Raw genomic sequence first — 13,363 nt, 5'->3', positions numbered from 1 at the left:
AACTAAGTGTGTTCAAGAGACTGTATAAAGAGCTGTTTTATAACTGTTAGAGCATGTTAGTTTATGTGTTATGAGTAACTTCACAGTGACACTTCAGAAGAAATACAGGTCCTTGAAAATAATTTCTGTGTATCTCCTGCACTACTCCTGGTACACTGGTATTTTGTTTAGTCTAAGAAACGTGGAAGAGGTTAGATCACATTCAGCCCAAATATTTTCCTAAATTAACACTTTTTACCTTAATTATTCTCATCAGATTCCAGCCTGGACAGTATTTCTGACTGATCTCAACTAGCTCCATCAAGACAGGGGTAAATATCCTGTGTCTACCCTTGAGAAACCAAATGGGTAGCCACTAGCTAGGGACGGAAATTCGTAGGGCCTTGAGTGAAAAGTATCTATTTGGTTACTACCTTGGTTGAGCAAGGCAAGAAACCCAGTTCCAAAAAATATCTTACTGGGAACCTGGTACAGATACACTTAATTAAATCACCAGTTTCCTTCATGGAACCTGATCTCTTGGTACTGCTATCATGCCCATCCTACCTCAGAGCCCGTTTTGAAGCTCAGCTGTGATCCAGTTACAAACATTGCTAAAATGGGGTGTGGTAAGTGAAACAAAGGCATTAGCTAAGCAAGCACTGTTGCTGTACCAAGGAGCTTGTACTTGGAAGGAACCACGGTTAGCACAGGGAACCTAAGCCCAAAACAAACCAAATATTAAGATGACTGGTTGCTCTACAGTCACTGAAGTTTTCCTAAACCAGACTGGGGAAAGTAAGTAAGAGGAAACGCAACCACTGAAGCAGAGGTGTTGCCAGTCCCACAAGAAGAACTGCAAAAGGATGAAAGGGGCTTGTAACAGAAATCCTCTGAATATTTGGAACAAGCAGCTGAGCCTGCCTCTGCAGTATCTACCCCCAGGTACCCAAGAGTCACATGGCCTTTGACAAACAGATTGGTGAGAACCTGGACCACATAATCACTGCCAAGTTTTGCAGAGTTGTGTATGCATCCAAAAAAACTTGTCTATTAGAGAACAGACGGTCTTTGGCTCAACTGCTGACATATGAGTTGCCTATTGCCCAGCCTCAGCATTGTGCTGGCACAAGCTCCCAGGGGAGACGCAACTGGGCAGCAATACACGTGTATTGCCCTGGCTTGTTCTGGTCTCAGGGGTGGTTTTGTCTTAAACTGTGGAAAAGTGCAATTTTGCCAGTGTGACACACCGGCAACCCTCTCCCAGTAAATCACTCTGTGAATATGTATAGTTTGGCAGAGTGTTACCCATATGTTTTGTGGTGTTTTACTGCTCAGAAAGCTCTGTTGAATCCAAGGGGCGACTAACAATATAAATAGTAGCTGGTGGGAGGAATATGTTACTCCCAATAGTGTGTGGAGGATACTCTCAGCAAGGTGTTACCCAGCATGAAAAACTAGCAAGGACTTCGTGAGTAACTAGAGAGGAAGACAATTCCCTCAGATCTCTGTGCACAGCCAATACATCTCATAGCAGCCTTCTTTTTCTTCGAGATAAAATAGGATTGATGCGGTTTTTGTGGTCCAGAAAAGATTTAACTGAGAGACTCAAAAACTTTAAGATTTCTTCAAACCCTCCTTTTCACTACCATCTATAAATAAGACTTCAGGTTTTGAATATTAAATATCAATATTTTTGCATCTTAACTCAGACAGGGCTTCCAGTGGTGACCACGCGTGTCAGGGTCCTGGTACGAGGGCTAGGAAGAGGCTTGGTTGCTATTATCATTGCTGATTTTGCTCTGCACAAAAGCTGGGTATGGTTTTGTGTGCATCAGGTTTTCCTTGTATTGTCTTCTTGGGCCACAACCACAGTACAGCAGTCTCCAGAAGACACACAGATTCAGAAGCACATTGCGGTAACGCAGCTTTGTTCGACTGTATCAGATGCAAATTTCTTCCATGTAATGAGAAGACATTTGAATTTCAAATCCAATTGAGTTAACTACAAATAAATATAGACTAGGAAGTAGAAAAAAAAGTCATCATCTAGACAGAGAACTGAAGTTCTGGAGTCACTGGGGCATTCACAGTGGAGCTTTTTATGTTTAGGGAATAGACCACATGATGTTAGGGCAGGGCCTTCACTCAGTAACCCCGTCTTATGTTCCTGTGTTCTTTAACACAATGCCTATACTTGGGGCCTATTATGACCAGGATTGTTTCTAAAAGGAAGAACATTTCAAAAAGAATTTAGGTACCTAGAGCCTGAGTGCCTTCATGACCCTTCTGTTGAACTTCTTAAGTGCATAACACCCCCAAGTGCCCTCCAATAACGTGTCCTTGCAACGTGGATACAAACCTGGTCAGACCGTGGAGGAGCTACGTTCAGGTCTTAAGCACTTCCTAATCAAATCTTGCGCTTTGTAAGCAAACACTATTGTCACTTTTATAGAAGTAATACTCATCAGCAACAAACAAGAGCCTTTTTGCATTGAGTCCTGGCTGCCCAAGTCCTTTATGGGCTTTCTAAAATTTCATCCTTTTCTCTGGCAATGCTTCCACTTAGACTGCGCATAACAATTTTTTTTCAGTTCCGTTGAAAAATAGAGACTAGTCCCCTTATCTGAAGTTTTAAGGCCAAATTCTTTTTCTTCTACAATCCAAATCAGAATGAAATGTTCTGTTTCACTTGGGAGTATTTTAGAAAGTTATTTAGGACCATGGGGGGAAGATAGGGAGGTCCATGTTTACATTTTATTTGGAATCAGGCCAATGATCAAAATAGTGAAGAGTTTAGGTCATGCCCACACTACAGAAATTGCTGAGTAAACTATCTGTCTTAAAGAATGTGCCTTGCCCAACTAATAACGCTCAAGACCCAAAACCAGCCTATCAGATCTGTCCATGCAAGACCAATTGAAAATTCAAAAAGTTTATTCTTACTTCCCATAGCTCTGTACAACTTTTGCAGGAATATCAGCTTCCCCCATTTTGTCTTTTTTAGGAGAAACATCACTCAGTGCTTATCATTTGGTCAATTTTGCCATACGGATATGTTACTGAATAGCTGGCATGCTCTTGAAGGGGAGTGGAGCCCTGGTCTCTCCTCTAAAAGGAACGGCCGAATCGCAGGGCAAGGGAGCTGACAACACCCCTACAGATGTCCTGTACCTGCTCCCTCCCTCCCTCTCTTTTGTTCCTCCCTGCCTCGGTGAACCGTGACCTACCCTTTTATAAAGGGGGGCATCTTAAGCAGGATTGGATACTACTTCCACCACTCAGTAGCTCAGAGCCTGCCTGTAAAACAATTCTCATGGGCGACTGGATGTGCGGGGCCAAATCCTGCCAGGGTGCTGAAGGGCTGGATGCAAAGAGTTTACTGTTCTCTTGTTTCTCATGAAAGATATAGCGTATTTACTGGAATATAACCCTCCCTCATTATGCCATTTATGGGAAACACAATACTTGGTGTTTATAAAGCAGTTAATTTGTAACAGACAAAACCAGATTATCATTCTTTGGAAGAGCAAATATTTGTTGGAAAACTTCTATATGGGACAGACATCTTCATCTGCTTTTTAAACCTACTTGATTGAGAAAAGGAACAGAGGAGCCACCTAACAGGTAAGACAAGATTTATATGAAGCATTTAGATTGCAAAGGGTGGATTATTATATTTTTATATATATCCATAATTATATATATTTATCAGCTATTCTCTAAATGTGATGTTTTAAATGGTTCTAAATCTTAATTAGCATTCTAATATATTTGATTTTTCTCTTCAGAAGAAAAATGCATTTAAGCAAGAAAATTCTTTGATATCTGAGACTACTAGAAAGAAATATTTCTTAAAATAGAAAGAATGTTAACTTTGCTCGACCAATTATATGCTTATTAATGAACTGTCTACTCTATGCATAAAGTGGTTTCTCTAAAATTAGCAATAATCTTCACTCAGGTCTAACAATACAAGCCTATAATGTGCAAAAATATCACTTTATTGTTTCCAGAACTGTGTTTCCTTGTCTTAGAGGACATGCTTTTTTTTCTGTTACTAAAGGTGCACAAGGCTTCTGTAACGTTAACTTTAAATTGTTGCAATCTCAAATTTGCAGTGAATGCATATGCAAGTGTGAGGTTCTTACTCCTGTGACGTTCATAGCACCCACATCAGTAGCATTTGTGTATGCCTCAGGATGCAGGCTCTATGCATAAAGTGGTTTCTCTAAAATTAGCAATAATCTTCACTCAGGTCTAACAATACAAGCCTATAATGTGCAAAAATATCACTTTATTGTTTCCAGAACTGTGTTTCCTTGTCTTAGAGGACATGCTTTTTTTTCTGTTACTAAAGGTGCACAACAAGGCTTCTGTAACGTTAACTTTAAATTGTTGCAATCTCAAATTTGCAGTGAATGCATATGCAAGTGTGAGGTTCTTACTCCTGTGACGTTCATAGCACCCACATCAGTAGCATTTGTGTATGCCTCAGGATGCAGGACTCTCTTCTTGAGTGTTGAATGGTCTGGGATGTGCCTGTAAACAAGGGCTTCTGCGTTTGCCCCGTCCTTTCAGTCTGAAACCCATTTGCGTCAGGAAGGCAGAGCGCTCTGGAAGGCAGCTCACCGCTTGCCCCATTCAGTCCCTTCACATCTCCCGGCGGGGATCTGGTGGCCCTCCCGAGCCGAGCGCTGTCCCAGACCTCTCAGAGAGAGACGCAACAGTGATGTCTGCCAAATGCAACACTGTCAGATGTCGCAACGGAATTACACTATCCCCAGAAAAGACGGGGAGGAGCTGGTGCTCTGCAATGTCCAGCGAGCAGTTAGGCCTGATGCTCTTTTAGAGGGACTGCTGCTGTTGCAGAAAGCCCTTTCAGTGTGACTGAATACAAACAAAAGCAAAATTTTCTAATCCCTGTCTTTATGCTAGAGCTGACTCTGCAGTGTCCAAGGATACCTCTTTGAAGTAGGGACGACTCCCAGGGGAAAGGACCTCCTTCGCTGCCAGGGCAGGCATAGCAGTACCTCGCTGCCTAGGTTACTTCCCACAGAAGCGGGTCACTATATTAGGAGCAGAAATGCCTTACAGTTACTGTAATAGCTCTTGACAGCACTGCCTGCAGTCCGTCAGGGGAGAGTAAGTATCCCAATCCTGCAGAAGTCGCATGCACTATTTGGCCAGCAAGGCAGCAGCTGAAGTCAAGTCATCCCCTTCCCTATTGCAGTCCTGCAGAACCCGGACACTAGGAATGTCATTGAAAATAAAGCAAGAGTTAATGGGAAAGAAAAATAAAGCAAAAATATTTACAACCACAGTACGCTGCATATTTTACTCTGTTCCCTGGTTGCCATGCACTCGAGAGGGGACATAACAGTCAGGGATTTCACTGCATCCCGATTAAGTCATTACAGCCCATCTGCGTTGCACCAAGTACAGAACGTGACCTATTATCTCAAAAGAAAATAGCACACCACCTGACTGCCAAAAGCACCCTGTGACTTGGCACCCAAATGTCTCAGCACTCACATCAACATACCTTTTCAGGACTAACTCCCACAGCCTGAATCAGGCAACTGTGAAATTCAGCTGAACTCTTGAATAAACGGCAATCAAATAAAACCAGCTTTCCCATATGCCAAATCACAAATTATACAATGACTGTAATTTGCTGTTACAGATCCTTAACTTAAAAGGAGTAGTTAATAGTTGCCATGTGTTTTCTAAATTGTTGAATCACTTACTGCTTTAATGATGGGCCATATAATCCATCTTTTCTTCTCATTTATCCATTTGCATGCCACTGCTATACAAAAGGATTCTGTGCAGGCTTGGTGGTCTTGAACATCCTGTTTAATTTACAATGGGAAAATGCGTCTCCAAAGATTATGGCCATTCAAGATTTTTCCATAAGGTGCAATTCAACACTGCTGTATGGGAAATAAATTCATATATTGCTTTGATGGAAAGATGAATGACAAGCATATTTGTATTTTATGCTTGAAAAGTGCATTTGCGTGTGCAAATTTACACAAGCAATGTCTGATATTAAAGCTTGCCTGAGGCCTTCTGTAAGATGTGTCTAGTTCTCTCCAAACATTTTGTTGGACAGACGAGAGACCCTGTATTAACTTTGCTCAGAAATCACAACTTACGTAAAATACTGTATTTTTAAGCACAGAACAACTGTTTCATCCTTGTGCTATTTGACATTGAAACACGGTATTTTCAGGGAGGAGACGGCACTGACAAACCTGCTTCAGCATTTGCTGGACAGCAAAGCATAGAAGAACAGGGAATCCTACGGCATGTGATCAAGAATGATCTGAATGGAGTAATAAACAACCTATAGCAGAAGGATGAAAAGTGAAATGAAATGATGAAAGGCAAGCGTTCCTCACAACGACATTGTATTTTCAGTCCTGGGCCCCTTAACCTGTTCAGGGCTTGCTAAGTATGGGCAGTAACATAGAAATTTCCCATCGACTTACTAGAAACACCAGCACACACCAGGCTCTCAACAGAAGTACACTAGCAGCTGCAACACCTTGCTCTGTACAGATACCGAGGTCAGAACTTGAACCTCGTTCTCTTGCCGAGCTAGAGGCTGGCCCTCTTGATGCAGCTGTATATTAGGATGTTGTCCCTAGGGATTCAAACACAGTAGCCACAATGTCTCTTTGACCACTGCTGTGTACGTTGCATACAAAACCTGGTATGTCTTAACAATATTTATCTAGGTTTCCACAGAACTTTGACTTTCTTTCTGAGGTTGCTTTTAACAGTGGAGCGCCGATCAGGTTCACAGGCAAAAATTTCCTACGTCTAAATCATTCCTGGTTCTCCAGGGTCACATCAGTGCACTGCTTCACGTTTGTAGAAATGCTTCACCTATTGCTTCTATACTAAGCTCCAGATGTTTTATCGATACTAAAAATGAACTAGATAGAAGGTTTTTTATACTTGTCATGAGAGTGTCTGAAGCGCAGCTCTCCAACAATCTACGAACACAACGTATCAAGGGAAGAGTTGACCGGGCAAGGGGTATGATTACAGATACCATTAAAATCTGCACTGTGTCTCGTTTTTTTCCCAAATTAACTAGTCTGTAAGTAAGTGAACCAAAGAGCAAGATACAGTATAAAAGCACTTAACTATGGGTGTCTTTGAGCACAACAACCTTTCAGTAATAGTCAGTATCCCTGAAAGAATATTTGCTTGACAGAGAGCTAAGTTGTGCCACATTATTAACACTAGGATCTTTGTTTTCCTTCACATATGTGAAAATAGCTCACCTTGACCAGGTGTCATTACTTTGTAGTTCCCTGTTATGCTATGGCTACCTATTTCAAGTCTGTGTTTTTCACTTTTTTAGATGAATGAATGGGTAAAAGTCCCATAGGCACAGATTCTGCCTTGCCTTAGACCAGCTTTGTGCAATCCATATGTCAGTGGAGTTAATCCTGATTTATTCTGATGAGTTTGGCTTAAGGCAGTCTCTTAAAGACAGACTGGTTTTGTCTGATTTTAGTTTTCTACATAACCAGATAAATATATCCTTCTAAAAAAAATTTCGGGGAAAAAAAGGCATAAGTCACATGGCAAAACTCTGTTTTTCAAAGTTTATAAAAGTAATTTGCAGTGTAGAACTCCAGTATTCTCTGAGTTACATCTGAAATACTTAAAAAATGTTTACATAAATAAATATTTTTCTGCATGGTTCTTGGAAGTTACCATTTCTGGAACAAAACCTAGTGGCTGTAGTTTGATTTTTGTGTATAACATACAGGTATTTAAGTGTCTGTTTTAAAAAGACAATTTTTAATAATGTTCTCTAACTCTCAAAACCAGATTGTTTTCTGGGTTGGCATTTATCGTACCAGAAAATCAGACACTTTTTGTGCTTCTCAAGTGTTTTTTCCCTAAGGAGTCGAATCTTGTTGATACAGCATGCCACTAATATAAAACAAGTAAGGTAACAAATATTAAGGGTCCACATTTCTACAGAAGGGATGGTAACTGTCAGGCCACTACCATTATCCAGGAAAAGATGGATCCAATAGGAATGGCAACCGTGATTAAGACACATACCATGGAGAACACAATCCACCTGCCAGTGCCAGTAAAGTGCAGAAAGGGAGTTACAGGTGTCTCAGCTTTCAGTAGGTCACCATCCAAATTTTCTAGGATTAGTCTGCGTCAGAGGTCTCCAGGGAAAATGTCATTTCCACCACATGCTGCCTAGAATTCTTGTGCTTATAGATGACATCAATTTCACAGGAGCGAAAGCTGTGACATGGGTCCAACAAGCCGTTTTTTCATCTTTGAGCTGCATATTGTACTTGAAATCTGAGTTTGATTTTGTAAAGGAATTACAAGTTAGCAAGGGAAAATCAGTGAAATATGAACCACCAATACCAGAAGATAAGATATTCCTTCTGGATTCACATAATGATGTTGGAAACTGCTCTCTTTCACTGATTTAAATTTGACCATTCAGATAGGAACCAGATCATAGGTTTAGAGTATATACACTGAAGATGCAGAAAGACCACCTCGCTACATCTATGACCTTTTGCATTGTGAATAGAAGAACAAGCTAAAAAGTCATTGTGTTGCCTTTTTTTTTTTTTCCTTTCTCCTTTCTCCATTTTCTTTACTAGGAAAAAAAGAGCTCATTACTGGATGTCAACATGAAAACAGGAATTTACCTGCTTCTCTTAAGTGAAATATGTGTTGAAATCAGCAAGGCTGGCATCAAACCTAAAACTCCAAAGACGGAAGAAGAGAATAATTTCTTGGAAAGAAATAAAAATGTCAATATTTCTGCAGAGTGGCATCATCAAAAAAATATCTCTAAGCCTTTTGAAGAGCAAGGTCTCGAAGAGTTCACTCTTTACAACTTCACTGAAAAGACTGCAAATTTTGGATTTAACCTCTACAGAAAAATTGCAATGACACACGATAACAATGTAATCATCTCTCCCCTTTCCGTATCAGCTCTCATGACTGCATATACGCTGGCAGCCAAAGGGGAAACACACAGACAAATAGTAAAAAGTCTAAACCTCTATGCTTTGAAGGACAGAGTGGATCGCCACCATTTACCAGCTTTGTTTAAACAACTGAAAGATAACATCACAATGAATGAAGAACTTCTGCTCGTGCAAGGTACTCTTTCTTTTATCCAAAAGGACTTTAGACTCAAGGAGTCTTTCCTCAACTTATCTAAGCAGTACTTTGATATGGAATTCCTGAGAGTGGACTTTCAGAACTTTACGCAGGCAAAATTTGTCATAAATCAAAATATTAACAAAAGGACCAAAGGAATAATCCCAGAGCTTTTTGAAGAGCTTGACCGCCGTAATAAACTGCTACTTGTGGACTACATTGTCTTTAAAGGTAACTGTTGTTTTTATTTTGCAAAATGATTATTTATTAGAAGAATCAGGACTCTAACTTCAGCTACATTAGGGGAAGTTTAAATGAATTCAGATGTCCTGTTTTCTCTACATCTCTATCTAGATTTACTTTCTCCTATTAGGTTTATTAGGAAATGATTTTTCATGATAAGGAACCATGATTCTTCTATGCTTTCTTCCATACAACAGAGTCTCAGAGAACATCTCAGAGAACGTCTCTGCATGATCCCTCTTTATGACTAAAAAGGATGTTTAATTTTCACTCACCAACTAAAATGAAAAAGCCTTTATCATGATAGTCTTTTGAATGCTGGATACCGGGCATAAAATCATTGTCTGGTTTTACATAGTACACAAAATCATGAAAACAAAAATAATTTTCTATTTCAGTCAAAAATCTTTTTTCCCAGAGGAACCAAAGTGACAAAGTACCCCATTATATTACCTTACAGGCTGAGGGAAAGAAATAGCTGTGATGGGCAGAGGCTTCTGCGGAGAGGTCCTCTACTGCCAAATATCTGATGCTCCTTTTCCTGCTTTTGGGGTCTTTCTGACCACTGGCTTAGAAGATAGATAAGGGACTCCAAAAGAAGGTCCTGGCAATGACAAGGAGCCATAGCCCACCCTTTACTCTGAAACAGCCATACAGAAGCCAGAGACACCCAGTTAAGTAAAAAGCAAAGACAAAGAGCTAGGGCGACAAAGGGAGCGAGAGGAATGCTGTGCAGAGAACCCACAGTCACAGCCACTACTCCAGTCCGAAGCACTCGGCAGATGCCATCCATGGAAACCCCACTAAAATAAATGCATACATGAGAACAAAGAAAATTACCCCTCAGCCATACAGTCTCCCTACAGACTAAGTTTATTCTTTCGTATTTACAAAAATGCAGTTTGTCCAATGCCAAGGTTACTTTCCCTGACAGAAAATCAGAGAAAAGAGATAAGTGGCTATGGCTACATTTAAAGCGATAGTAGAGATCAGAATCATTAGTATAAAAAAGGTCACATTCCAGTGCACCTTACAAGTAAGTGCACTGCTGAATCCCCATCCAAAAGACTGTATAATTAATTTAAAAACAGGACGTTGAATAGTTGGTAGAGAATTTCAGTGAAGGTGACATGTTAATAAAAGACAGATGCTCACATGGCATTCAATAAACAAAAAAGATATCCATTCTGTACTTGACTGGCCACTAATCAACCTTAGAAAAAGATTTCCCTTCTTTCCCTGCAAATGAAGGAGTTTATTTTGTGGATTACTTCCTTTTCCTGCTGCAAAAAATTTAAAGCATATACACTAAATATACTGCAGTTGTCATCCACTTATCCCAGACACAACTGACATCCACTTCAACTAGGTACAGAAAATATCCTGTACTTTTTTTTAAGGGTTTCTGAACAAGTCTGAATGCACATAATTATTTAATTTCTTTCTGTCCTCAGGGAAGTGGGTCTATCCATTTAATTCCAAATTCACAGAGACGGAGACTTTCCACATAAACAAATACAGAAGTGTACAGGTACCCATGATGTTCAAGTCAGATAAAGTTAATTCAACTTTTGATGAGAACTTAAGATGCACTGTGATAAAGCTACCCTACAAAGGGAAAGCCCACATGCTGATTGTCATCCCAGAAAAGGAGGGAGATTACATTTCACTTGAAGACCATTTGACTACAGAGCTTGTGGAATCCTGGCTTGGAAACATGAAAACCAGGTATTGCTTTGACACCCATTGGCCTTAATGTCTTTTATGTCTGTTGCAGCAAAGCAACAAAGCACAACAAAGATTAGCTGGTCTTCCTAATCCTTTCACATGCTGGTGTCTCTGTGGTGCTAGGTATCTACAGAGTAGGGGTCCTTTAATGGTCTACCCACAGCCCAAGTGGCACGTGAAAGCTTCTACTCTGAGATGACAAGTCTGTGGCTTGTCTCATTTAGAAATATGTGTCTCTCTGAGCGCATCGTTAATCAAGTCTTTCCAAATTCTTCCTTAGGCCTTCCCTTCTCTCTCCTTAAATTTAGCACTGCCAGGCAAAGTGCACAATAAATCTAGATATGCAGTATACTTATGAAACCCTTCCTACCACTGGAAACCCAGAGTAATGGATAAATTTGAATATGAAAATGTAAACCCAAGTTATTCCTGTGAAATGTGATTCCTGAAGTGACAATTCTTTTCACTGGTCAATAAATTAGTGTGTCACCCTGGTATCGGGGCACTTAAGTGCTGGTGGAAGTATTTTATACAGAAAAGGAAATGATTTCTAGCATCTTTGGCAGTCAACAGGTCAGAGAAGATACGCTGCCAACCTAAATTCCAGCAGAGACTCTTTAATTTTTGCCCCTTCTTTTTCTGTGTAAAGCTTAATTCCCGAGTAGCGTGCATCTCAACAGGGATCTACTATATAGTCCAAGTTTGCATTGAACTTTTTTTTCCCCCCGAAACAGAAAAGTGGATATTTCATTTCCAAAGTTCAAACTAGAGCAAAAATACAAAATGAAGAAACTGCTTCATGCTCTTGGAATTAAAAATCTCTTTACACGTATGGCAGATCTTAGTCATCTCACAGATCAAGGATATATAGCAGTTTCACAGGTAAGCCTTCTAAAATTATTTGCTATTTGGATTATAATAGTATATAAATGACCCAGCCAAGAGACTATGTCATATACACTTATAGGGACACTAATAGGAAAGGACCTCATCTGCCAAGTATACGCAGTCTGCACACCTTAATCAGTATGGATCCCAGTTCAGGTTTGAGGTGTGTAGAAGTAAGGTGTGATTACATTTCATATGTGCTCAACAACTTCCAAAGCTAACCCATCACAGGAGGAAAGCTCTGCCTCAATAAGAATATAGTTGGCAGGAAAGGAGTACAATTAAACAAAAACTGTGATCAAGAAAGATATTGTAAGTGACAGTCAAATGGCAAAAGCCAGAACAAGGCAGGCAACCCAAAGAGGGAATCCCTCACAAACAGTCCAGGAACAGGTATTCTTCTTAAGAAATAAAGAACTATAGAAAGTTCAAGTAATAAAATCTCAAAAACGTAACAGTGAGAAAGAGAAGTGGAAGCAGTCCTGCCTTTCCTTCTGCATATCCTGGCAGAGAAAAAACAGAATCTCACAGCAAAGCATCGGCACAACAGAGTTGTATTCCAACCCATTCCAATGTTCCATTTCATACACCGAAACTTTTAAAGATCAACACTTAAACAGGCAAAGGCAAGGGTGGTGAATGGCCAAGACGACAAGAACACAGCCCCACTGAAAAAGAGGAGGGGAAGATAACTCAGTACCACTATTTAAGGGAGAGCAAAGATGAATTTCAGAAGACTGATAGAAAACAGAGGCAGAATGAGAAGCAGGGAAGAATGGAAGAGAAAGGACTTGACAATCACATCAACATCAAGGAGTAGGTCTGTGTGACTGGAAATGTCCCATTAAGAAGAAACAGCTAGTCTATACAAAAGACAATTTGCAGATGACAGAAAATTAAGAGGCATAGTCAAAGAAAGAAGATAAAAGGGATACCACACAGAGAAACTGGTGACCTCAAGGACTGGAGCATGCAGAACAAAATGAAATGCAATTAATGCTAAGTTACTCTAACGTATGAAGTTGCAAAGTTACAAAATGTATGAAACAAGCTGGATTTATGAACAGTTGAGGAAAACAAGACTGAAATGAGATTAATTTGACCCAGGATTTAAAAACATAGCTCTATAAACCTATGTAAGGAATTTATATAATGCAACTGCAGCATAATGCAACAACCCCATGCAGCGCTACAGGCTTGGGGAAGAGTGGCTGGAAAGCTGCCTGGCGGAAAAGGACCTGGGGGTGTTGGTTGACAGCCAGCTGAACATGAGCCGGCAGTGTGCCCAGGTGGCCAAGAAGGCCAACGGCATCCTGGCCTGTATCAGAAACAGTGTGGCCAGCAGGAG

General features: G+C 40.3%; 1 protein-coding gene across 1 annotated transcript in view; it reads left to right on the top strand.

The window, feature by feature from the left end:
• Nucleotides 1-8,655: 8,655 nt before the first annotated feature.
• The window catches only part of SERPINA10 (serpin peptidase inhibitor, clade A (alpha-1 antiproteinase, antitrypsin), member 10), a 7,112-nt gene continuing 2,404 nt past the window's right edge, over nt 8,656-13,363 (top strand). Inside the window, exons 1-3 of the mRNA XM_009332374.1 lie at nt 8,656-9,387; nt 10,854-11,127; nt 11,862-12,009. Coding sequence (XP_009330649.1) covers nt 8,679-9,387; nt 10,854-11,127; nt 11,862-12,009 — 1,131 coding nt within the window. The 5' untranslated portion in view covers nt 8,656-8,678. The remainder of the gene's footprint in view (nt 9,388-10,853; nt 11,128-11,861; nt 12,010-13,363) is intronic.

This window comes from Pygoscelis adeliae, unplaced genomic scaffold (assembly GCF_000699105.1).
Source record: "Pygoscelis adeliae isolate BGI_AS28 unplaced genomic scaffold, ASM69910v1 Scaffold429, whole genome shotgun sequence".
NCBI lineage: Eukaryota > Metazoa > Chordata > Aves > Sphenisciformes > Spheniscidae > Pygoscelis > Pygoscelis adeliae.
The sequence above is the reverse complement of the archived record's forward strand: the minus strand, read 5'-3'. Positions and strand labels throughout refer to the sequence as shown.